Raw genomic sequence first — 26,161 nt, 5'->3', positions numbered from 1 at the left:
GAACTGAACAATCATCCCTGTCCCAGAGAGCTTACTCCTGTTCACAAAATTAAGCATGTGGGTAACATCATTGAAGTCAATGGGACTCAATGCACAGAATTAAGCACACATATGGGGTCCTAATGGGATCTATACTTTAGCTGCCATTGCCACTTTAATGTAAATTTTTGTATTGTACAAGTGTAAAGAAACCACAGACTAAGGGTGGGATTCAGTGTGAAGCAGAACTTCCAGCCTAAGTAGAGATTGAGGCTATGGTATTTTGGCATGCTCCAGTGGCTGGAACAGCCCCCAATAGAACTTAAAGCAGCCCTAGACAGCTAGCAGCCTCAAGTACATACCCATCCAAGACCATAGGCACATATTCAGGGCAGGCATGCTCTATTTTTAGTGCACCAGCTCAATCAGCTAGCACCTTTATGTCTCCTTGAGCTAGAAATTACATCTCCAGCTCAAAGTGTAGACATGCCCTTAGAATATCCATTAACTACATCCATATTTTTATTTCAGATGAAATGGTATATTACAAAAAGTGATTAACAATTAAAATTAGTGTACGTGGCTTTCAGAATGGGATATTTTAAATCAATGGCAGCATACAAAATATTTAAAGTGAAAGGCAGCTGTATTTCTAGCTGAAAACTTGCTGTACAAGTGGACTGCATGTTAGTTTTCAATTAACATGATTTCGAGTTCAAAATACATTCTGTATATTTTTCGACTACTTCTATTTTTACTTAAAGATTGTCATTCAGTATATGTGAATGAATTAGACATTTGAAGTAGTCGCAGATGGCTCAATAAAACAAAATTTCTAAACTTAAGTTTAAACTGCAAGACAGAAGTATCATAGCTTAGTGGCATTCCCAGACCAGTTAGAGTCAACGCCACCTTAAGATGAACTAACTATATTTTGAACATAGATGCCTATATAAAACTGGCTGAAATGTTGTGCCGGTCATGAAAATTAATTCCAGCTACAAGAGAAAAAAAGTCCTTTACACCAAAGAATATGCTTCCATCTTCCAGGCAATTAACGTAGTTTGGAAGAGCCCAGAAAGTTTCAAATATTGAGCTTGGTGTTCTGGTTTTAACTAACACTGATAGGGTGACCAGATGTCCTGTTTTTAAAGGGACAGTCTCGCACTTAAGCCCTACTGCAGATGTCCTGACTTTTTCTTTAAAATGGGCAAATCGTCCGGTATTTTCTGTCTCCTCCCACCAATACTGGTGGGTCTTGCTGCTGGCCAGATCCTTGCTCACCAGCTGCCCTCCCACCAGCTGATGATGGCGGTGGGTGTACAAGGCTGGTGGCAGGGTGAAGCTGCAGCATACGGGGCCAGCCACTGCCCCTGCTGGTCCATCAGCGCAGCCCCTGCTGCGTGCCGGCTCTCAGACAGCAGTGCCTCACCCTATCCCATTTCTGGCCAGCGCTGGCTGCAATGTGCAGCCGCTGGTGCATGCGGACAGGCACTAGGCAGCAGCCAGTTATGTGTCGCCTCTATTGCCCACTCATGAGCCTTTATGAGATCCCCCTCTTGCTGTCCTCTCCCTGCTTTGTCCCTTCACCTTCTCCAGCCCTGATGCTCCCCCATATCGCCCCCCCCGCCCCAAGCCGGGTAGAGAACTAGCCCCTGGTTGGAATGCTCAGCTTACCAACAGCCTGACTGGCAGCCTCCTTCTTTCCCTCACTGCCTCCAGCTGGGCCAGCACCCCAGGAAAGCCCAAGACCCTCTGGCCTGGGGTGCTGGCCAATAGGAACCAAGCTCTGTGTGTGCCAAAGCCCTATACAGTGCTGGCACACAGAAGCCTCTCTGCCCCTCAGCTAAGGTCTGGGGAGGTGGGGAGCAATTTCCAACCTGTTCACACCCCGACCCTGCAGGCTCCACAGCAGTGCCACCCTCCACCCCCAGCAGGGGCTTACCATCCTTTTCTCACACACCCCCACCCAGGTTCCCGCCCCCCCCCCCCAAGGAGCATGGAGCTGCTCCATCCCCTAGGCAACTCTGCTGCTGAGCCACCTCCCTGGCCAGGCTCACTGAAGCTCCTGCAGCCAGGTTTCCTGGGCCCTGGTGCACAACGCATCCGTAGTGCTTAACCCCTTCCTGCCTGTGCTGTGGGCAGGGGACAGGAGACAGCTGGGTTTTGTCAGTGGCCATTGCTGCTTTTGAACACTACAGGGGCAGGAAGGGACAAGCTGCTTCCAGCCACAGAAGGGGTGGGAAAGGAGAGGGGGAGGATGAGCTCTGCAGAGACATGGGCCAGGTCATCCCTTCCTTTCCCCTCTGGCTGGAAGCAGCTCCTATCCCTTCGCTCCTGAACAGTGCTGAAAGGCTGCTGATGGCCACATTCTGGTGTGAACCCTGGCAGAAATCTGCAGGGGGCGGGGCGGGGCGGAGGGGAAATGCGATCCTGTGTGCCCCCTCCCACGTGTTGCCTTGGGAAGGCACAGCACTAGATAAGCCGGGTCTGGTCTAGGGGCCCAGCTAGGCACGAAAGACAGAGTGCCAGGTTGGTCAGTCAGTCACCCCCCGTCATGTGTGCGCGCGCACATGTGTGTGTGTGCGCACGCTTTCCCCATGTGAACCCTAAATCCTTAAAGATAAGAAAGCAAATAAAAAGAATCCAACTATGCAGTATTTCTTTTTAACAGGAACTCACTCAACTTGATGTTAATTTGAACATTTATACTGCATAGTTCCGATTGATTGCTGTTGAACTTTCTTGAATATGAGTAATTTTACCATATTCAGCACAGGGAAATATGGTCATCCTAGTCATTGATTGTTCAGTAAACTGCAAGGGTGAGCATTTTATGCAAGACAGAGTGTGTCAGTCCTTCAGAGAATCTCATGTATAGCAGCTTTACCTGCAATTTGAATAAATTTTAAGTTTGTTCCCCAAAATCAGTGTACAGAGAGTCTAAGACAAGGGCCACTCTGGAAAAAATGAACTAGGTTAATGACCAATTAAATCCTCTTCTATACTAGATGCTAACACACATTATTGGGAAAAAGATTACATTTTTGGGGGGAAAAAAAAGTGTTATTTTCCCCAGTGTAAACAGGGCCTAAATATTGAGCTCTCCTTTATGAAACAGACCCACTATATACATTTATATTGAACAGTTGAGAAAGTTCAAAGGGATAACACAAGTCTCATTCCTCTCCTCCCACACAGATATGCACCTCATGCATACAGTATTCAAAGACACTCACTCTTTCAGCAATCTGGGATTGTTTTCAATCCAGACTGCACTGTGAATTGCATTTCAGAACGGAACACTAAAAACAAATTCAATTAACTCCAACTTTTTTTTGGGAAAACATCAGTTTGAAGTATGATCATGGTCGGTACAATGATGTTTTGTGCTCTAGGCGAAACTTCCACCTTGCGCCCTCCCCCCGTGCCCCCGCCCTGAGGCCCCCTCCCCACCTGCGGCAGCTCACCCCTGCTCTGCCTCCACTCCGCCTCCCAGGCTTGCGGCACCAATCAGCTTAGGTGCCGCAAGCCTGGGAGGCGAGAGAAGTGAAGCAGCCACGGCATTCTCGGGGAGGCAGCGAGGCAGGGGTGAGCTGGGGCGGGAGTTCCCCTGCGTGTCACCCCCTCCCCCCACTTACTTGCTACAGTCGGCCCTCCCTGTGACCCCCTGCCCCAGCTCCCTCCGCCTAAATGCAGGTGGTGACTGGGGCGGCTGAAGATCCAGCCGCTCCAGTCACTGCCGAAGAAAATGGCACCCCCCCCACCAAATCCTAGCGCCCTAGGCGACCACCTAGGTCACCTAAATGGTTGCACCGGCCCTGAGTATGATCGTTAGAAAAGCCATTGGTAAGAGTTTTAGGTATTACACTTGCCCTCATCCTTCCCTACCAGTTTATTTTTCTTTCAATCAATCAAATAAAACAAAATTAAAAAGGGTTTTGCTGCTAGGCTGTAGGCCTACACACAAACAAAATATTTCTAGTCATCCTATTATAGTAATCATGTTACAAACATATAGGCAACAGTTTTTAGACAAATATGAATTAAATGAAAGTATGCTTTTAAAAAGAGCTTAATACCTTTAAGTAACCTAGCATATAGTTTATGACACACTCCAGTACAGACAGACACTTACATTTCACTACTAGAAGTTTTCATTCCCAATTTCAGTTTGCTACTTTAAAAATAAAAACTTCTCTAGAAAAAAGTTATCTGTAAAAAAAGTTTCAGTATTTTTACTTTATAGCATTTGAGTAGTCTATGGCACCCTGGAAAATACAGCAAGTCCATAGGCCTAGAAGTATGCAAACTGAAGCTTCTTTTGTCAATTCTTAAGCATCAGGTCCTATATCTCAAGAGGCAAATGCTATACAATGAGGTTATCTGACCTGATTCAGAGTCATTGGTATCTGAAGAGCTAGAATCACTGCTAGTGCTGCTGCTGCTAGAGTCTGAGGAGCAGCTGCTGCTGCTGCTACTCTCACTCAGTCGCCTTGGTCCACCAATAATCTTTGGCATAGTGTTATTTTCAGCTGAAAGATAAGAAAAGGAAGTTAAAAGTGTAATAGCACTGAAAGTCTTATAATGTTAAGTAGAATTGTCAAGTGATTAAAAAAATTAATCACGGTTAATCAATAATAGAATACCATTTATTTAAATATTTTTGGATGTTTTCTACATTTTCAAATATATTGATTTCAATTACAACAGAATACAAAGTGTACAGTGCTCACTTTATTTATTTTGATTAAAAGTATTTGCACTGTAAAAAAACAAAGTTTGTAATTCACTTATTGCAAGTACAGTAGTGCAATCTCTTTATCATGAAAGTTGAACATACAAACATAGAATTATGTACAAAAAACTGCATTCAAAAATAAAGCCATGTAAAATTTTAGATCCTGCAAGTCCATTCAGTCCTACTTCTTGTTCAGTCAATTGCTCAGGCAAACAAGTTTGTTTACATTTGCAGGAAATAATGTTGCCTGATTCTTGTTTACAACGTCACCTGACAGTAAGAACAGGTGTTCGTGACACTGTCATAGCCGGCATTGCACGATATTTATGTACCAGATGTGCTAAAGAATCATATGTCCCTTTGTGCTTCAACTACCATTCCAAGGCACATGCATCCATGCTGATGATGGGTTCTACTCAACAACAATCCAAAGCAATGCAGACCAACGCATGGTCATTTTCATTATCTAAGTCAGATGCCACCAGCAGAAGGTGGCTTTTCTTTTTTGGTGGTTCGGGTTCTGTAGTTTCCTCATTGGAGTGTTGCTCTTTTAAGACTTCTGCCAGCATGTTCCAGACCCCGTCCTTCTCAGATTTTGGAAGGCACTTCAGATTCTTAAAACTTGGGTCCAGTCCTGTAGCTATCTTTTTAAATCGCACATTGGTACCTTCTTTGCATTTTGTCAAATTTGCAGTGAAAGTGTTCTTAAAAGGAACTACATGTGCTGGGTCATCTTCCAAGACCACTATAACATGAAATATATGGCAGAATGAGGGTAAAACAGAGCAGCAGACATACAACTCTCCCTTAAGGAGTAAAGTCACAAATTTAATTAACCCACTATTTTTTTAAACAAGCGTCATCACCATGGAAGCATATCCTCTGGAACAATGGCTGAAGCATGAAGAGGCATATGAATCTTTAGCACATCTAGCATGTAAATATCTTGTGATACCAGCTACAACAGTGTGCTGCAAATACCTGTTCTCTTTCAGGTGACTTTGTAAGAAAAAAGCAGGCAAAAGAAACTTGTTTCTCTTAGCTATTGGCTGAACAAGAAGGAGGACTGAGTGGACTTGCAGGCTCTAAAATTTTAGATGGTTTTATTTTTGAATGCATTTTTTTTTGCACATAATTCTACATTTGTAAGTTCAACTTTCATGATAAAGAGATTGCACTACAGGACTTCTATTAGGTAAACTGAAAAAAATTTTTACAGTGCAAATACTTGTAATCAAAAAATAAATAAAAAGTGAGCACTGTATACTTTGTATTCTGTGTTGTAATTGAAATCAATACATTTGAAAATGTAGAATATCCAAAAATGTTTAAGAATTGTTTAATCATGTGATTAATTTTTTTAGTTGCTTGCTTGACAGCCCTAGCCTGAATGCATCTTGTCACATCCTTCATAACTGACATAGCTTAGTACTTTGAAGGGATCAAAGCACAACTCCAACAGAATCCAGCAGTGGGAGCTGGAGAGGCTGGCACTGATGCAGATTCTTAGGTTTGGTCTATACTACCGACCTAGTAGTCCATACCCCTGGCTGACAGAGTTACACTGACCTAACTCAGCCTAGACAGCGCTACATCAATGGGAGGGTGTCTCCCATCGATATACACCTCTACCTCGATATAGCACGACCCGATAGAACACGAATTTGGCTACAACACAGTAAAGCAGAACTCCAGGGGGGCAAGGCTGCGCACTCTGGTGGATCAAAGCAAGTTCGATATAATGCGGTTTCACCTATAACACGGTAAGATTTTTTGGCTCCCGAGGACAGCATTATATCGAGGTAGAGGTGTACTTCACCTTCCCAAGAGGCAATAACTAACTAGACCAACTGGCGAAGCTCTCCTGTCAGCGTAGGTAGGGTCTTCACAAAGCACTACAGTGGTAATGCTGTAATTGTAGATGACCCCTTAACCAAATAATGACCCCTTGACCAATGCATTCCAGAAGTATTAGACCCTCCGGGCTGAATTACTGTTGAATTTAATCTGTTGACACTAGAGTTCAAGTGCCACTCTCCCTGGATCCCACTGCACTGAAGCTGCTGGGTGCAGCCAGTGACCAAGATATTTCTTATGGACCGTTTTTAACTGCACACTTTTTGCAGGCACTTGGCTGTGTCTTTACCATCTGAAAGAAAAGATGAAGAAGATGGAAAAGAACCAGTTCAGTATGCACACCACAATAGGATTTGAAAACAGAGGAACATGGTTAAGTAAATTTTTTCTGAAGCATTTGCTATTAGCCATTGTCAGATGCAAGATGCCACACAAAATAGACTTTTGTGCTGGTGCAACTGACAATTCTTATGGTCTGACTGGCACCCTATATTGCTTGAGAGATGCTAACCCCGTGAGGCACAAGAGAACGTTTTCTAAAAATATTAACAAAAGCTACAGAAAAGGTTCTGTAACAAAGTCTGGGACAGAAGGAAAAAAATATAGTTGACCAACAAAATTGCTGTTGTGGTATAGTAGACAACGTAGGAGAGATCCCCCACTCTTGCAGGTTAGAAAGTGACGGCTGGCAACTCTTAGTGCCTTTAATATTCTAAAAGGAAGAAATCCCACCAGTTACATCAGAGTACAGACCTCAGGAGGAAATCGCATTATAAAGAAGGAAGTAGTACAATTAATGGTCACATTACGTTTGGTGTTTTGCTTTTTAGGGTTTAACTGCCCATTGACATCCAGCAGCCTCTTTTCCAACTCTTGTTTTTTCTCAAAATTAAGTTCTTCTTTTGACTTGTCTGGTTTCTTAGCTGTATGTGAAAGAAAGAAACATTAAGAGCTACATCCAAACCCAAAACAGATTCTGGCTAAACAGATTGTGTAGCATTGATCCATGATATATACACACACCATGTTTTCTTGGTCTTTTCCTTAAACAAGCCATCACGTATTTCTCTAGTTCTCTAAGTGTTGATGCTTTTAAAGTTTCAAAGTCTATTTCTATCTCATCAGGATTAGAGTTTCTCAGTGAAGGCTCTCTTGACTGTATTATATATACTACTTTTCCAAGCTTATCTCCAGGAAGTTTATTTATGTCCAAACTCAACTGCCTTTTTTCATCATAATTCATAGGCTTGGCACTATCCTCATCTTCTGATTTACGTGCCAATGAGACTTGCTGCTTTGTTTTCTTTGACTTACTGCAAAAGAGAGAGCTTACTGCATTGAGAGCAATTTAAAATAATTTGTTACCCACACAACCCTCACACTTACATATTTAAAGACAGTTTTTTCTTCAATTTCTTTTTTTGCTTTAACTTTTTCTTCTTTTGATTCACATGTGTGTGTTTGGATTTTTCTTTGCCTCTCTTCCCCTTTTTAGGCTTTCCTTTTTTCTTCCTCAGCTTGGGCAAGGAGGTTTTGGCCAAAGCCCGCAACTGCTGATGAACAGCTTTAAGCTGTCAAAGAAAAAAAGGAAAGAAACTAAGCATCTTGACAGTCATTACAGGAAAAATACTGGGGAGGGTGAAACTGGTCCTGAAGGCCATGGAGGAGTTTTGGCAGCTGGGCAGGGTGTTTACTCAGTGGTGTAACAAGATTTTGGAAGGTAGAACAAACAGGATGAGGGGAGCTTTGGAAAATGGGGGCTTACGTTAGAGGGAGAACATTTGTAGCAGGCACATGTGCACATGAGGGTTGTCTCTTGCCATCCTCCTCCCAGGCTTTCAATCAATCAAATCAATTAAAAAAAAATCTGTCTTGCTGCAGGAACATCCCAAAGCTCTTCTTTAGCATGAAAAACTTGGGGCTCAAGTGTCTCAGTGCACCACTTCCCACCTCCTATGAGGTGGTTCTGTGCAAGGTAGTTTAGAGAGGATGGAGGGGCAGAGTCTTCACATAATAAGTCCAAGCTATTCTGCAAGTCGGGTAGTCTAGACAGACGATTATACTGAAACCAAGACAAAGTACTGGCTTCGACATAATCAGCTGGAACTATACACCACCACCTGCAGAGACAAAACACATGTTTTGTCCAAGTTAAAAAAAGAAAAAGAAAAAAAAAAAAAAAGGACCAGTTTACATTGCACAGGGATTAAAAGAGGAAAGGATGAATAAGAAGTCTAACTGAGACATTAGCTGGATAGTTTGCTGCAGAACAGTTAAGCAGAAGTAAGGGTGATAATCAATCAGTTAATCCCTCAGCCCTCAGCAAAAATGGAGAACTCACATCTTGATATTGCTTGAGTAGTCATCTTTTCCAAATTAAGTAGCTCAGCACACTGAAATTTAGAGCTAAAACCCATCCACCTTTCATTAGATTTTGTAGCACTTCTCTGGACTTTAGCCAGAATTTGTGCATCTTGAAAGAGATGCAAAAAGACCAGTAATTGTCCTGATGGAATCTCACAGTGACTATGCTCATTAAAATTCAATAAATTATATTTTTTAAAAAAAGAGTAAGATGTTAAGGTTGCAGTCCCTTTATGAAGGAAGGCTCTCAACACTGTAAACTGACAGAAAATAGAGGAGCTGTTGACGTTCCAACTTTAAATTTTGTTGAGGGTTTAAGTTTCAGAGGTGCAATTAATTTATAAACGACTTATCACTGATGCTTTCTTGCCTGCGGAGAGATTGAAAATATAGTAGCCTTGTTCATTCTTAGGATTTGGAGGTTGTGGATGAGAGAGAGAGAGAGAGAGAGTCTGCATGCAGCCTCCTCTTAAATTAGGAGTTGAGAACAGTGTCAGATGAATTACATTCCCTTAGATTTGCAATAAATTTTTAGATTTGACCTATGATCTTTACACTATGCCAGAATAATTCCTACTGATATTGTTCCTCAGACAGGCACATCCAGCAATGATCAGTAGAAACTTCACAATCTTGTTTGCAACAGTCTAATGTAGCCTAGCTTCTTATTAACCTGCTTTCCACAGAACTTCAACATACTCAAATTCAGGTCCAGCTCCTAGGCAGAGGCACCATCCCCTCCAGCTCCCATTGGCCAGGAACCACTGGCCGCTTCTGGGGCACAGTGTGGTGTCAGAACAGATAGGGACTAGCCTGCCTTTGCCAGGCAGCACCACCAACGGGACTTTTAATGGCCCAGTCGGTGGCGCTAACCAGAGCCACTGCAACCCAGTGCCTTCCATTCTGCAACCATTTACAGGGTTGTGACCGACAGTTTGAAAACCACTGCCCTAAGTGACTTGTCTTGATGCTAACTGGCTTCCTCTTCAACTGCTTGAGAGGTGCAAAGAGCCCAATGTGATTAGGGCTTCAGAACAAGGCAATACCAACTGGATTTAGGCACTTTTGAAATTTTAATCCAATGCATTTAACCCCCCCCCGCCCCCTCCCCCCACACACACCGGTAGCAGATACCCTAGTCAAACAAACAACCAACAACAACAGCCTACTGAAGGCTCTGAAGCCAGTATGTAAAAAGTTAGCCTGCTGTTAGAGAACCTGCCATCTCCCACAAAGTAACCACAGCACAATGTGCTACCACACAAGAGGATAATGCACCTTTTGGTACATACATTTAAAAGACTCTTTACAGACAGCTCATGGTTCTAGACCTTAGAATGGACACATGTGAACGAGAGCCACCGCAGGCTACAATAGTCGTGCACTTTGTACAGAGCATTGTTGCTTACTTGCTCCTGAAGCTTTACAAGGTTTCGTGTTCTTTCCTCTTCTGAATCTTCAGATGATCTTTCTTCAGAGGAGTCATCACTGCTGCTTTCACTAGAAAAAGCACTTGCTATTTCTGTTTTGGGCTGTGACGGTTCATCTGGAATTTTGGCAAATTGCATCTCAAAGATATCCTAAAATATAAATAAAAAAAGTTGGGACCTCTTTATAGGAGAGTATATCATCTTTACTGATCTCTTTATATTGGTCTAGATGTCCTAGAATGGTCTAGCACCCAGTGATTTCTCCTCTCTCAGAAGCTAATTCTCCAAGACCCATTACCAGAACAGCTCTACAGTGGGAACCTTAGATGCTCCAGAATTTGTTAGTCTCTAAGGTGCCATAAGGACTTATCACTTAATAAATGAAATGGAGAACTCGCCTGCAGTTTTCTTGCCATAGCAACCACTTCATGGTCTGGAGAGTTGTATTTGTAGCAATTCATAAACATTAATCTAATATCTGCAGCAAACTCTTGTGTATCTTTATATTCATAGTTATCCATTTTCTTCTATGAGGAAACAGAATAATGAAGTTAAAGTTTAGATCTAAAATGCAAGATACAGACTATGTATCTGGGACTAACGCCAAAAGTAAGTGGTCGAGGAAAATTGACACTTCCAGCATCAGAATAAATCTGGTGCAGTAGGGTTACCATACTGCAGAAGCTCCAAAAAACACCAACAAAAAACAAACCAAACACCGCATAACCTCATACACCACATAGAATATTCTGAGTCAGAATATTCTGTTGCAAATATTAACTGTCAGCAATATAACTTAAAGCTACAATATTAACGAGCTTGAATAACTAAATTCTCTGTTATAGTACCAAACACCATTAGCTAATGTTCAGTTATAGATTATAAGGAATCTGCATTTATTTAATTTGTATAGTAAGTCACGTAGATGACTGAAATACTCTGTAAATAAATCCATGCCAAGGTTTTCCAATCCATAAAAAAAAAAAAAAAAAATATATGGGCACTTGAAGTTGGGTTCCCAGACCCCAATTTAGCAACCTAAATAAGTGGTCTAATTTTTCAGAAGAACTGAGTATCCAACAGTTCCATTGAAGTCAGCAGGAGCCATTAAGATCTCAACTCTTCTGAAACGTAGGCCACTTATTTAGGTAGCTAAATTTGGGTCTAGGAACCGAACTTTAGAAAGCAACATTTTATAAAAATAGGTATCCATTTTTTCAGTCATTGACTACACTGTCTAAAGGACATATTTGTTTCTTATAAATGGGGACAAACATGACAAAGTTTGAATTATCTCCCTACCACTTAAGATGGGGGAGCAGTTAAGTTTAAGACAAAACAGGGAGCTCACACAGTTGAGACATCTGGGTGTCTGCGGTTTCAGACTGCATCATGAGACTGAGTCTGAAGGGCTAGAGTGATGCTTAAATACTGGGAAAGCGATAAAGACTTACCTTTTTTATATATGCTAACAATAATCATATATAAAGGTGACCCAAAAGGTACTTTGACATGTGCCCCGATGGGTTTATACAGGTAGGCTAGAGACTTGGAATGCTTGCACCACCACTAGACATTTGTGTGAGTGAAAGTCTTAACTGTAACTTAAGCCCTTTTACTAATTTTTAAGCTCAGTTCACCCTACAAGCAAGCAAACTAATTACTTTACCAGTTAATCAATAACATGAAATAACCATAAGACACTACATATAGCAGGATATGCAGTCTTTGTGCCTCGGTTTACTTTCCTTAAAGAACCAAGTCTTCATGACATTTTTAGATTCAATTTAAAAGATATTTAATTTATGACCATAAATTCCCTACAAAGGAGAATAAACCAGAGTTGTGAATCTAGCCAAAACCCCTTACCTTAATAGTTCCAAGGTCTATAGGGCATTTCATGGTATCATGGTGGTCATTGAGCCCCAAAGCTCTAATGTCTACAGGGTTATAGAAAGGCCAAGCATATGATGCATGTTTCTTTGCAAACATTTCTTTAAGGATTTCACTACAATGCTTTAGTTGTTCTGATAATTGAACATTTTTGACAACTTCAAGTGGCTGTTGAGAATCTGGCAAGTCTTTCTTTAGATAACTGTCTGGTACACTATGTTCACTGTCTCCTCTACATGATATTTTAGCAATTTTTGGTTCATTAAGTGCTGGAGAAGATTCACAGCTTGCTGTGGATATTGTAGTAGTAGTATCAGCCTTCCTTTTCACACCCTTTTTAACCTAGAAAACAAAAAAAAAGTTTACATAGAATATTTCAAGTAACTAGAATCGCACAATTCCACAATAAATAGCAAAAGAGAAACTTTTGTTTAGTTTGGTTTTTTTAGATAAACTTCTGTATTTTTTCTCTACAACTGTTGAGCTTGTTTCTATATTTTTATATTTAAGACCCACATTCTCAGCAAAGCGTTACAATCTAGCATCAAAGTGTAAGGCTTTCGTTAGAGTTTGAAGGAAAGTGTACTACAGTTTAATTTATTTTGCCATCACGTAAGCAGGGTAAAAATCTCAAAAAAGTTACTAGATTATGAATTTGATATTACAACAGCTAGTCACCAGCAAATACAAATATTCCTGCACTCTAGTATTTGAGGCCTAATTAGAGGCCATGAGTATAAGTTTTTAGCTCTTAGGTTGTGTCTAAAATTGTGCTCCCTCTGGTTTGGAAGAGATACAACATATGCACTTTGCCACTGACTCACTAAGACACTTGGATTCGTATTTTTACTTTTCGGAAAAAGGTCTGGGAGAGAGCATTCATGTTTCCAGCTGGAATACTTGAAACAAAGCTAGTTGATATGAGATGGTTTGATCACCAAAATGGCGTGTTTTCACACACAGGTCCAGATAGCAGCAATTGTTTCTGGTAGCTCCAGGGCTGCCCAGGGGCGGGGCAATTTGCCTCAGGCCCTGGGCCCAGCAAGGCCCCTATGAGACTATAGTATTCTGTAGTTTTGCAACTTTTCTTTATGGAAGGGGCCCCGAAATTGCTTTGCCCCAGGCCCCCTGAATCCTCAGGGCTGCCCTAGGTAGCTCATACAGAACTTATTTAAGATAACTATTCTGTTGTAGATTTAACAGGCAGTATGGTTATTTTGAAAACTGAACATTTCCATCATATCATGGACTTAGTTTGCATTAAAACTAGGTCAGTTCCTTTTGAATATTTAATTTTGAAGTTAAGCAGAGATCTGTCCCCACAGTGGGAAACCACCTTTAACTCAACATAGAGCAAAGCTACCAGTCTCTCAAACTATCTTTCTAAAAAAACAAAAGAACACATTCATTAACTCACCTGAGCACAAAGAAAAGCAAAACACCAAGATTTAAATATGCAGTAACCCTACATTTTTGACTCAACCTCTGCCCTATATACTGTAATTAGTGCTGCCCCACTTATTCGAGACATCGGAAATTGTGTATACAAAAAAAAAAAAATCTACACTTTGTAAGATGCAAGATAAATAAGTTGTGCTTATTCACAGTGCACAATGTTAAATTGTGTTCCATTAGTTTTGTGCATTGTGATCCACACTATACATGGATGTACCAACTACTGCCTCAGACAGTATCAATCTACTTTCATTTAGAAGCCAGTATGCAAAAGGTAACTTACTTTTATTATAGGTAGTGTGGCTGACATGAAGGTAGTCGATTGAGCCATTGACAGAGGGGCTAGCACAAGCTGCTGCGGTACTGGAGTCATCACGTGAGGCTGCTTAACAATGCTTTCAAGTTGCTTCTGCAGTTGATTTTGCTTAGTGGTACAAACTCCTGAATCAGGCAGCAGAGCTCCTAATAAATCAAACCAATTTACTCTGAGATGTGTACTTTGGTGTCCCAACAATTCCAGTCCTATGTGCTTACAGAAGAGATCTTCCAGGTCATCAAGTCCAGTCTCCTGTCATTGCAGGCAACTTAGTCATAATCCCATTGATGAATGTATCAAACCCCCCATCTTTACATGCCAGTCATAATATTTCCTTTCACAAAGCTCCTGTTCATAGGCCCAAAGGCTACATGGTCTTATTTTCAATTGACAAAATACTTACTTGCAATTGATGCTCTCTGAAGCTATACATAAGTGCAACAATTACCATTCTTGCATCCATGCTCCTAATGCAAGACCAGATGGGGACTCGTCTGGTTTAGATCTGCAGTGCTAGTTCAGTAGTGGAGCCATAGTGCCCCCAAGAGTCTTCAACTGAGTTAATGTCCTTGAAAAAAAAAACTGAACTAAACTATTTATCTTTGAAAGCAATAGTTAGTTAAATCATCTTTTTTTCCCAGAGAGACACGGGCTTTTTTAGGTCTCTATTCTTGGAAATAGAATTTCTCCATTGAGGTCTGTCATTTGGATTTAAAAATGTGGAATAGAAGTAGTACTGGAACTAGAAACAGATACCCGATAAACAGTGATGACAGAAATCCTCTCTATAATTTAAGTTCTACTAAGAGCCCAATATTCCAAAAGTAAGTTTACTAATTTGGAGAAGCACTTAGTCAGCTTGGAAAAGAGATTCTGTAAGACCATTTAAGCAAGCTAATTATTAAACTTGAGGAGTTCAAGCAACACTGATTTATTGTTGTGTACGGCAAGTGGCTGCCCTCAGAAATCTCCTATGTGAAGTCTGATTGAAGGTTCAGTGTAGAGGCAGATGTTCCTTTAAGGTGACCCTAAAAATCAAAGGCCTGCCAAAGGCGTGACAATAAAATATTAGCTCGGCCAAACATTAAGAGATGGTTCTCAGAGCAGAACATGTTGTGGTGATAAGCAAGAGAGGTTGGGTAGGTTATCGCAGGACATTATTCATTCCACATGAAGTCCTTAAGATCTTTGAAATGGATTGTGGAAGAGAACCTTCCTGAGATGGGTGTCAGAGTGTATGAATAATCTTGATAGGTGACTTATTGAAACTGAATCTTGATACCAGCTCTAAAGTAGTAAGATTTGTTTACAGTATCACCTCGTTAATGAAGAATTTAATGTAAGATGGAATGGCACAAAAATGAGGCATCAAAATTGACTCATTTTCCAGAACAATCTTCTCCAAGAGGATGGAAAGGAAAGCTGGACTTATCCCTAGGAGCCAGCTTTCTTCCTAGCTACCACTTGTATAGACTTCCAGGGTAGTGTGGCTGTTGTCAGCACTGGTAATTTTTCACTGCCACTCTAGCCCTTTCAAGATGTCTGGCCTGGTCCTGTTCAGTATCAAAAATAAGAATAAGCCAGTCTTAAAGAGAAACTAAACTCTCCTTAGGGAGATTCATGGAGGAACATCAGTAATTTTCTCAGCACAAGTGCTAGCCAAAAGCGCCATGAAAGTTTATATATTTATTTAAGTGCCAAATGTTCCAAGGACACCTTATATCTAGATTAGGCAATAGCCAGGCAGTGGAGGCACATACTTTTGAGTAAACAGGAGAGGTGTGGCATTCGTGTAGACACTCAACATAATGAAGATCCCTTATTCTGCTTCACATGAGGCTTTCAAGCATGGAGGCTTATGGTCTTCCAGGGTGCACTGGGGAGACCAGAAGAGTAACGTGGTAAAATAAAGTAGTAAGTCATGGTCCACCTCAAAGCAGACTTTTATTCATCTAGCAGACACCACACCAGGTCATTTTAAGACACTGTAAGGATGCTTAGGGCCAGTTCTCAAGATGGGCAAATAGGGCAGTTGCCTCAGGCATGCCAAAATGCAATGCCACTTGATTTTGGGGCGGGGGGGTAGGTCCTGTTCTCCCAGTTAGCTTGTCCTTTTTTATTTTTGGCTCAGCTGCTTTAGGGGTGGGATGCAACAGGGCAAGGCTCAAAAACAGTTAGGGCCTCTCCTTGGGATGCTTCTCAGATATACCAGAGAGAAAAGGAAACAGGGAAATCCTCAAGTCTCCTCTTTCTTCTTCAAAAGTAGTAGAACTGTTTGTCAGAGGATTAACTTCAGAAACCATGGAGCTGTGAGACCTACACCATAAGTACAGCAGTAACAGAATATTTAAAGAGGAGTCAAAAGACACAAAACAGGACACAATTACAGATTACACAAGTTTTGGTAGATAGCCATCAAGTGAAGAGGGTGATACAGTAGAGGCAGCTGAGAGCAGTGCCTCTTTACTGTCAGAAGTGAAGGAGTCATGAGAGAACTGGAGATCATTAGAGCTGCAGCACCTTAAGGCAGCACACAGTATCTTGTTAGTGATAACAGCTCATGACTGCTGGTCTACTGCCAAGTGCACAGACCCAAGAGTTGTCACCTGTGTCATTGTGTATCTATCTTGTAGTTTCAAGGCAAATCCAACTTAATTTACTGGTGATTTCTATAGAGAATAGATTCTCACATCTTTCTTGTTAAATGTCTCTCTGGCAATGTACAGCATTTTGAAAACAGACAAGCATAAACTTCTGAAACTATGATAAACATTGTTATGTATTGGGTGACCAGACAGCAAATGTGAAAAATTGGGATGGGGGTGGAGGATTAGTAGGAGCCTATATAAGATGACCCCCCCCCCCAAAATCGGGACTGTCCCTATAAAGTTGGGACATCTGGTCACCCTAGTTATGTATAACTTTTAATTAAAAAAAGGTATGACTCACAAAGCTCCAAATATGTAGAGTCGGGGAGGCAGGGGAACTTATTTGGAGAGCATAATGGTAGAGCCATTTTAGATTAGATTTCCAAACTGATACCCAGTTCATGACCAAAGTATATATTCTCATTGCGAAAGGAAATGAGAAGCAGTATATTGTTATGTAGCAGTTAAAAAGCTTCTCTACCTTCATTTATTCATTTGAGAGACAGTGAGGTAGGCACTAGTCCAAAAGGTATTAGAATGGTTAAATGTTTATAAATTAGGGCTGTCAAGTGATTCAAAAATTAATCACTATTAATCATGTGATTAAACAATAGAATCTCATTTATTTAAATATTTTTGGGTGTTTTCTACATTTTAAAATATATTGATTTCAATTACAACAAAGTGTACAGTGCTCACTTTATATTTCTTTTAACAATGCAAATACTTGTATTAGGTGAATTGAAAAGTATTATTTACTTTTTATTACAAGTACCATAGTGCAATCTCCATCATGAAAGATGAACTTACAAATGTAGAATTAAGTAAAAAAAAAACAAAAAAAAACAACAAACTGCATTCAAAAATAAAACCGTGTAAAATTTTAGAGCCTGCAAGTCCACTCAGTCCTACATCTTGTTCAGCCAATTGCTCAGGCAAACAAGTTTATTTACATTTGCAGGAGATAATGCTGCCTGCTTCCTGTTTACAACATCACCTGAAAGTGAGAACAGGTGTTTGCATGGCACTGTTGTAGCCAGTGTTGCAAGATATTTACGAGCCAGATAGGGTGACCAGACAGTAAGTGTGAAAAATCGGGACTGGGATGAGGGGTAATAGGTGCCTATAGAAGAAAATGCCCCAAATATCAGGATTGTCCCTATAAAATAGGGACGTCTGGCCACCCTAGTGCCAGTTGCGCTAAAGATTCATATGTCCCTTCATGCTTCAACCACCATTCCAGGGGACATGCGTCCACACTGACGATGGGTTCTGCTCAACAATCCGAAGCAGTGAAAACCGATGCATGGTTCATTTTCATCATCTGAGTCAGATGCCACCAGCAGAAGACTGATTCTCTTTTTTGATAGTTTCCACATCAGAGCATTGCTCTTTTAAGACTTCTGAAAGCATGCTCCACACCTCGTCCCACTCAGATTTTGGAAGGCACTTCAGATACTTAAACCTTGGGTTGTGTGCTGTAGCTATCTTTAGAGATCTCATATTGGGCCTTCTTTGCCTTTTGTCAAATCTGCAGTGCAAGTGTTCTTAAAATGAAGAACGTGTGCTGGGTCATCATCCGAGACTGCTATAACGTGAAATATGTGGCAGACTGCAGGCAAAACAGAGCAGAAGACATAGTTCTCCCACAAGGAGTTCGGTCACAAATTTAATTAACACATCATCAGCATGGAAGCATATCCTCTAGAATGATGGTCAAAGCAGGAAGGGGCATATGAATGTTTAGCATACCTGGCATGTAAATACCTTGCAATGCCGGCTAAAAAAGTGTCATGCAAATACCTGTTCTCACTTTCTGGTGACACTGTAAACAAGAAGCGAGCAGCATTATCTCCTGTAAATGTAAACAAATTTATTTGTCTTAGCAATCGGCTGAACAAGAAGTAGGACTCAGTGGATATGTAGCCTCTAAAATTTTAGATGGTTTTATTTTTTAACGCAGTTTTTTGTACATAGTTTTACATTTGTAAGTTGCACTTTCATGAGGTGAAAATACTATGTTTTGTTTATCATTGTTACAGTGAAAATATTTGTAATAAAAATATATACTTTGTATTGTGTTGTAATTGAAATCAATATATATGAAAATGTAGAAAACATCGAAATTTATTAAATTTCAAATTGATATTCTATTGTATAACAGTGCAATTAACAGATTAATCTTGATTAATTTTTTTAACCTGATTATTTGAGTTAGTCATGTGATTTAAACTGTGATCAATCAAGAGGCCTATTCCAAATATATTTCCTTTATACAGCACCTTTAATCAGCAGATGACACTTCTATGAAGTGCTCAGAAACATCTTAATTTTACGGAAAGAGAAGGAGAGGTACAAGAACACTAAATAATTTTATCAATGACAAACAGTAATTTAGTGACAGATGAGAACAGAAAACCAGATAGAGGTGTGCAGGTCAAGAGCTATCACACCTGGAAGAAGGCTAGCCCAGATTTGTATTTCCCTCTTCAAATACTTAATTTTACTTTTAACTTCTTAAAAGTATATTAACTAACTAGCTTTTTTTTTTTTTATTGTAAGTCAATAATGGAATATATGCACTGCACTTCTGCTCCTTTCAGGAAGCATCTTTCATCAGATGGATAAACAATTTTTCCTATAACTATATTACTGTACCTGTTAACTGTCAATGCAAAGAATGAGCTAAACCTCAAACTCCTGTCAAAATGCAGATTTTTTTTTTTAAAGTTATTCAGCGAGAACTGGAGAGGGTATTATTGGCATATTGAACCTGCTTAAACCTTGAAGCAATGATTTTTTGCCTGTCTGCTGAATTCCAGGAAAATCAAGTGACAGTTGTCATTTGTAAAATACAGAGTCCTGACCAACTGCTCCACAGCAAAGTTTAGTAGCATTACGTTTTAATCCAAATACGACAGTCGCCATAAAATTTTACTAATCTATAGACTTGTCAATAATATCATCAACTCTCCCACAATTTGATGTTTATGAAAAAAGTTGTAATTAAAATGAACTGTTAGCAAGTTAATATATTAACACTGTATGTAGTCTAGTATTTACCTTCTTGTTTCTTCCCTTTTCTTTTCCCTTTGTTGACAATAACTATTCTCTCTTCTGGAGGCATTTGTGCCACTTTCTGCAGAAATACTTTTTCTAGCTCTTGTGCCATAAAAACAATGTCATCGCCTGGCTGCAAGATATGCCGGTAATTATGTTTGTAAATCACAGAATATAGGCAATATACTTTAACACAAGAGTATTACATTTAGTAGCATTATAATACACCCATGTTCTGTTGCATCATGCATTACAAGTTTACTGTCAATCTGAAGTCAGATTATAGGGTTTCTAAATAAAGTCCGATTACAGAACAACCTTAAAAAGGTTACATAACCTACTCCACAAGTTCCACAACAAGTTATGATCATATTGAAAAATATAAATGCCCCTCCACCCCTTTATTATTTCCTTCTATATTTCCCCAGCCATCCCACTCCTACACAGAGACAAGTTTCAGGCTGTTCACTTGAGCATCCTTCAAATCCTAAGGATACAGCAATCAAGTATTAAAACAAAACTGCCTGAGTTTGCCACGCATAAGCAGCATTTTAAAAAGTTGCTTCTTCTCTTGGTCTGACACACACTATTTTGTTTGTAATTATACATTGCAAAGCTCATCTATTCACCCACCTTCCTGAAGGAGTGGAGTGTGGGATTCAGGATAATCAGGAGTGTGTCTTACTTATGATAAGCTTTTTAATTGTTAGACATATTTGCTGTGCAATTACATGGGCTATGTTGTGTAGTGTTGTAGTGGGTTTGTTGGTAGTATCCTTGTATGGGGACATTTATCCTTCTGATGAATTGTACAGATGGCTAGAAGTTGACTGGGTGCTTTTGATAAGTATTAACAGCCTATTTAAATAAATGTTTTCTATTAAAATGCAGAGACATGTTAGGTTAGTTGTCCGTTACAAGTAACAAAATGCATCAATAGTGAACACTTCCAAAATTGAGTATGTGGCCTACTGAACACTATACATTTACTACAGTCTCTTCTTTTTAGCATTTTACTTACCTTGTTATACACATAGCAGTTCGTGAACATAGTTTTAAAGTCTTCAATGCAGTCTGTAGCTTTTGTATAATAATTATGTTCCAAACGCTTTTTAATTGTGCTCAAGTCCATGGGTTTCTTAATAATATTATAATAATCCTGTAGTTTTGAAAAGATGGTTAAAACCATACAATTTGTGAATTTAATTTAAATTAAGAGTTACTAGGACACAAGTGCTCTTGTACATTTGAGGACAACCTGTTAGTCTTTACAGGAGAATAGAATTACTATGTTGCTGAATTTGGAACAGGAACATTCCATTCAAAGAAAGCTTCCTTCAGGTTTAAAGTTACCATTAAAAGCATTGTAAGTGCCACAACAGCAGAGGTACTATGGAACTTAATTTCTTTGTACTCCTCCCATTGCATGATAGTATTAGGACCATGTGGCTAAATGGCCCTTCTGCTAGGAATAATAGTTTTCTTGTAAATCGCTTTGAGACCAACAGATGAAAAGTGCTGTACAAGTGAAAATAAGTATCCCCATTTCCCAGATGGAGAAATGGAAGCAAAGACAGGCAAAGAGACTTGCACAAAATTGCAGGCAGAGCTAGGAATAGAGTCAAGGTCCCTTGATGTCTGTCTAGTACATTATCCATTGGGCCATGGTGCTTCCCTAAAAACAAAGGTGAATTCAATCCCTAGCTGACTGACTCTTAAATTAAAAGAGAGTCCTAGTAGAATTGCTTACTTCCTCCTCTGGGAATTAGCACACAATTGTTAAATCTCTCGGTTAGAATAAATCAGAAACATTCAACAGTTTTACACTTCCATTAATTGGGTTACGTATGCTTCAAATAATTAAGTTAGTAATGACAACCTCTGAAGCACCTCTAACTAGAGCAATTTATCCACTGGAACAAAAGGCTAAATACATCATAATAATGTTTAAGTATCTGTTCAACAACACGACCATAAGAACATTTAAACTACACAGCTAAAAAACAGCTATTGTCAAAATACTGATCTCTTCTGCCACGCCCTGTCCCCTTCCAATGTCAGAAGGGTAAAGTTAGATATTTGTTGTCCTTGTAACAAAGCCAGACAGAATTTATGCAAAAGTTGAAGCTACACTATTTCCAAAAGTATGTGTTAAATTCTAAGTGGCTGCCTTGGAAATTTGAAGAGGCAGAACGGTCCCTGAGGCTAACTACAATTGTTGCCACAACTTTGAATGAATGACCTACAACATTAACCTTAAGTGACAGTTTCTCCTAAGAACAAAAACAAAATGCAGACGACAGTCACTTTAACAGTGCTTTTAGACAAACTGACCATATGAGTTTGTCAAGAGAAAGATATGGATAAAGGGTTTTGTCTGCTGCTCCAAATAAAACCGATTGTCTGGAGGGACTGATTTATGAGAAAGTGTTAAAAGTATTTGTACCATAGTTTGGTTAAGTAACAACTACGTAACGGAAACAATTTATAAATGGCTGGTACATGTGGGCACTAATGAAAGATAAGTTTAAGGGTAATCTAATGGGATAACCAGGAGAAACTTGATTGAGTTGAGAAATTATAAACCTAAGAGCAACATCTTTCAGCATATTAAAAGTCTAAGGGCAGTTGTGGTGGAAGCCCCATTCCTTGACAAGACTAGAATATATACCCCTTCACCCCCCAAAAATTAGAAAGAATACTGAACTCCCTCAGGATGCTGCTGAATTGGGTAACAATAATGGTTCAAGGCATAAAACCTCATACTGAGAGAGACTGGGATTCCATAACCTGAAATGCAAAAATAAGAGTACACAATATAATGAATGTTATTGAAAAAAATAGAATGAACAGAAATTTGATGTGTCTGATAATACAAGGAACAGTCAGTGGACACCAAATTGTGCAGAGAGTTTAGAACTGATGAAAGGAAGCACTTTTTCCACATAATACACAATTTGCTTGTGGAACTCATTGCCACAGGATCTCATCAAGATGAGAGTTATAGCCAGAGTTAATTGTTTAAAAAAACCCACAACACAAACAAAAAAGGATTTGGGCAGGGATAAAAGCACTCATACTTCAGTGCATAAGCCAAAAACTATTCAGGGGTAGGAGAAAGCTTTATCTGGGGACAAGTAATCCCATAATCACTTGTTGGGGTTTGTTACACCTTTCTTTGGGATTGTTCAGAAACAGATCCTTAGTGGCATACTACTGGGCCACTGGTTTGATTCAGTATGGCAATTGCTATGTTTCTAAGTCTTCTTTGGTAAGGCATTAGAAAGATGTTAGGTCATCTAGTTAATTTCTATTCTTTTAAATTTTATAGTGTGCCATTTCAGAAAATAAGTATTCATTGGTCCAGACAGAGATTGGTGCTATAATTCAGCATTGAGGGCACTCGCCTAGGATGTGGTGCACTCGGGTTCAAGTCCCTGCTCTAAATCAAGTAGAGTTGGGATTCAAATCTGGGTCTCTCACATCCCAGGTGAGCAGCCTAACCCCTGGACTGTGACTGGATATACACTTTCTTGAGAGGAAGTCTATAGTACAAGCAATAACCAAGCCATTGAAAACAACCCTCATAAGGACTTCCAAACTGAGAAATGTGGCTAGCCTTCTTTTAGGAGGTATGCATACATTTATAGGTGATTTTAAGAATGGAATCTTGCCTTTTTAAGTTTCTTGAAGGTTATCTAAGGGGGTCTGCTATTAAAATGTTGCACCACATAGAAAATGAAAGTTAAAAATCAGAAGATGAGTCTTTCACTTAAAAGTCAAGATGACTTTAGGATTACCACAATGAGCTATGCTGGTCAACTGATGCGTAATTCTGTATTTGAAATGGAGATTTTGACAGGACAGATATAGGGAGAAGCCAGACTATACTAGCAAGAAAATGACCACACATTCTTAATTCTTTCACCACTCAAACAAGTTAGAGTCTCAGGTTCTCCCTACATCAAGCCCCCAAAAGAGTGAGTGAAAGCCATACAGCAGGCATATGGTGTTGAGGCAGTATCGCAAGGTTTATTTTTTTTAAACCCTTAGTATTTGTATTCATCTTCTCTGCAGTGTAGAAAAAAGATAAGTGATACACTGTTAGCAGAACAGAGAAAGAAGCTTTGAGCATCATCGGTCAGTTTCACCACCTTCCCATCAGAGAGACATGATGATTACTGAACAGAAGTAATCCATTAATTTCCTGGTGTAAAGTGCTTGGACATTTCACAAACAAGACCAAATGTCAATCAAACAAACATTCTCTAAGACATAATGCATCTTCAATAGTCAATATTTTCTAATAAATCTTACATGCATAGAAGTAAATATAGCATATTAAACTGTTCCAAAGGTGCTGAATTTCTAGATTATGAAGCATTAAGAGATGTCAACCTTTAAGGGGTCCATAAGAGGTCTTGACACTATTCTCGGAACCCTGAACTAAAGTTTGAATGGATACATAATGCTCTATAAAACGTTTAAAAGGGGTCAGGAAACTATTGACTCTTTTGTGAGCAGGTGTCTTTAGAAGGGTACCCCACTCCCATCCCCCAAGAGAAAGCTTTTTCTAATGGAAAATTCATCTGGGTTTTTCTTTCTAATATTTCTCTTGTGCACATCAGGTCCCTGACATCTTTAAACATTCTCACCAGAAACTCAAATGAGGCCTTAGAACAGACAAACATAACATTAAATCAGGATGGTATTTTGACAAGTTGCATCAGATTTTCAGTGGTAGAAGCTATTTGGATTTTCTCCACTCTGGAGAAAGTGACTGCAAGATCTCAGACAGACCTGATAGCTACTCATTGGGGACAATAAAGTTTACAAGCAAGTATTATTTCCTGACAATTCCTATCATAATATAGTCATGGAGGAGTAAAGCCCTGGGCTAAGAGTCTGTGCTGCACCTTTAAGAAGTGCAGCCCAGAACTTGCAGCTCAGGAGTAGCTGGGTGGGGTGGTTTAAGACTCCTATATAGACTTCCCCATCCTGGGCTGCTTTGTGGACTGAAATACTTCTGGCATGATGTAGATAGTCCCAGGGGCCTAAACTGCAGCACTGCCCAGAATCTCTGTAGAGTAGCAGATTTCATTTTTTCAAGCCAACATTTCAGATCATCTTTAAGATTTCACTTGCTTATTCTTCAACATATTATAAGACTTAATACAATACTCAAATGGAGTCTTACAGGAAGGTTTAGTGCTGCAGCATCTACAGGCTGGTGAAATGGCCAGGAAAAGTTGTGTCTCCACATAGCTTTCATGACCACCCTCTGTAAATATTGAAGTTGATTTGTTAAACAGCCAGTTTTTTTAGGATTGATATATTCTGGAGGTGGAGGATTAACAATAGTTGGATACTGTTGATTTGGAACAGACATCTTTAGTGAGTTTCTATAGCCACATGTTCCAAGGTCTGTTATAGCATCAATCTGTGAAAAAACAAACAAACAAGTTTTAAAATAAATTAACGTAAATATTGTGGGACAAAACCAAGTCAGGAAAAGTATAAGCTTTCAGTACATAAGGTGAAAGAGACTGCTACATGCAATACTAAACACATTCGTTTTTAGCTCCTTTAATGAAACAGTTCATTGGATGCATTTCTAACTGTGATAAGGCACACTTGAGATCACAGAAATGACATAGGATACTGGAAAAACCTGGAATGATGGGTCTGGATAACTCAAACACCTAGTTAGTTTTCTACTTATACTCATTCATGGGCCCAACTTGTTGGTGAGGGAGACAAACTTTTGAGCTTATACAGACCTGAAGAAGAGCTGTGTGTAAGCTCAAAAGCTCGTCTCTCTCACCAACAGAAGTTGGGCCAATAAAAGATATTACCTTATCCACCTTGACTAATATCCTGGGACCAACATGGCTACAACACCACCACCACCACCACCACACTTGCAGATAAATTTTCCTAGATTTGAAGCTCAGGTTAGAAATTTCAGCTGCTGTATAATACAAATTTTTGCTGAAGACAGATTTTCATGAAACCTGTTTGATTTTTCAAATTACAGTAATGTGCATCTTTACAGATGTGTTGGTCTGACCTAGAATACAAGAATAGGTCTAATATTAACTTTCTCAGACATCTCTACCAAACCACTTGAGTTATGACATGCAACCACCATATAAAATTGCATATTCAAATAAAACTTGACTTTGATTATCTGTTTTTTCAAGTTTGGCCATATGCACAAGAATGTCATTTGTATCTTTATAACATCCTTGTGATGTACAAACAAGACTGCGACAGCTTTATGGAATGCTACCCTGGGACACCATGTTAGTGCATTTGAAATCAGTTAAGGGGATTTTACTAGAGATTGCTTGCAATCATTAGACTTTTGCCAGTAGATAGTGCTGTTGTGCTAAACTTAATCAGTCTTTAGCTTGTT

The 26,161-nt window shown here is 39.7% G+C and overlaps 1 protein-coding gene across 1 annotated transcript in view; it reads right to left on the bottom strand.

The window, feature by feature from the left end:
* The window catches only part of BRDT (bromodomain testis associated), a 40,478-nt gene extending 15,346 nt beyond the window's left edge, over positions 1–25,132 (bottom strand). The window contains exons 1-11 of the mRNA XM_032772988.2: positions 24,941–25,132; positions 20,765–20,902; positions 19,747–19,876; positions 14,003–14,181; positions 12,241–12,606; positions 10,770–10,898; positions 10,351–10,521; positions 7,964–8,148; positions 7,601–7,890; positions 7,387–7,500; positions 4,371–4,514 (exon numbers count right to left, since the gene is read on the bottom strand). Coding sequence (XP_032628879.1) covers positions 4,371–4,514; positions 7,387–7,500; positions 7,601–7,890; positions 7,964–8,148; positions 10,351–10,521; positions 10,770–10,898; positions 12,241–12,606; positions 14,003–14,181; positions 19,747–19,876; positions 20,765–20,902; positions 24,941–25,132 — 2,038 coding nt within the window. The remainder of the gene's footprint in view (positions 1–4,370; positions 4,515–7,386; positions 7,501–7,600; positions 7,891–7,963; positions 8,149–10,350; positions 10,522–10,769; positions 10,899–12,240; positions 12,607–14,002; positions 14,182–19,746; positions 19,877–20,764; positions 20,903–24,940) is intronic.
* Between the last annotated feature and the right edge of the window lie 1,029 nt (positions 25,133–26,161).

Source organism: Chelonoidis abingdonii, chromosome 7, assembly GCF_003597395.2.
Source record: "Chelonoidis abingdonii isolate Lonesome George chromosome 7, CheloAbing_2.0, whole genome shotgun sequence".
Classification (NCBI taxonomy): domain Eukaryota; kingdom Metazoa; phylum Chordata; order Testudines; family Testudinidae; genus Chelonoidis; species Chelonoidis abingdonii.
Note: the sequence above shows the minus strand (reverse complement) of the source record. Positions and strands in the feature narration are given on the sequence as shown.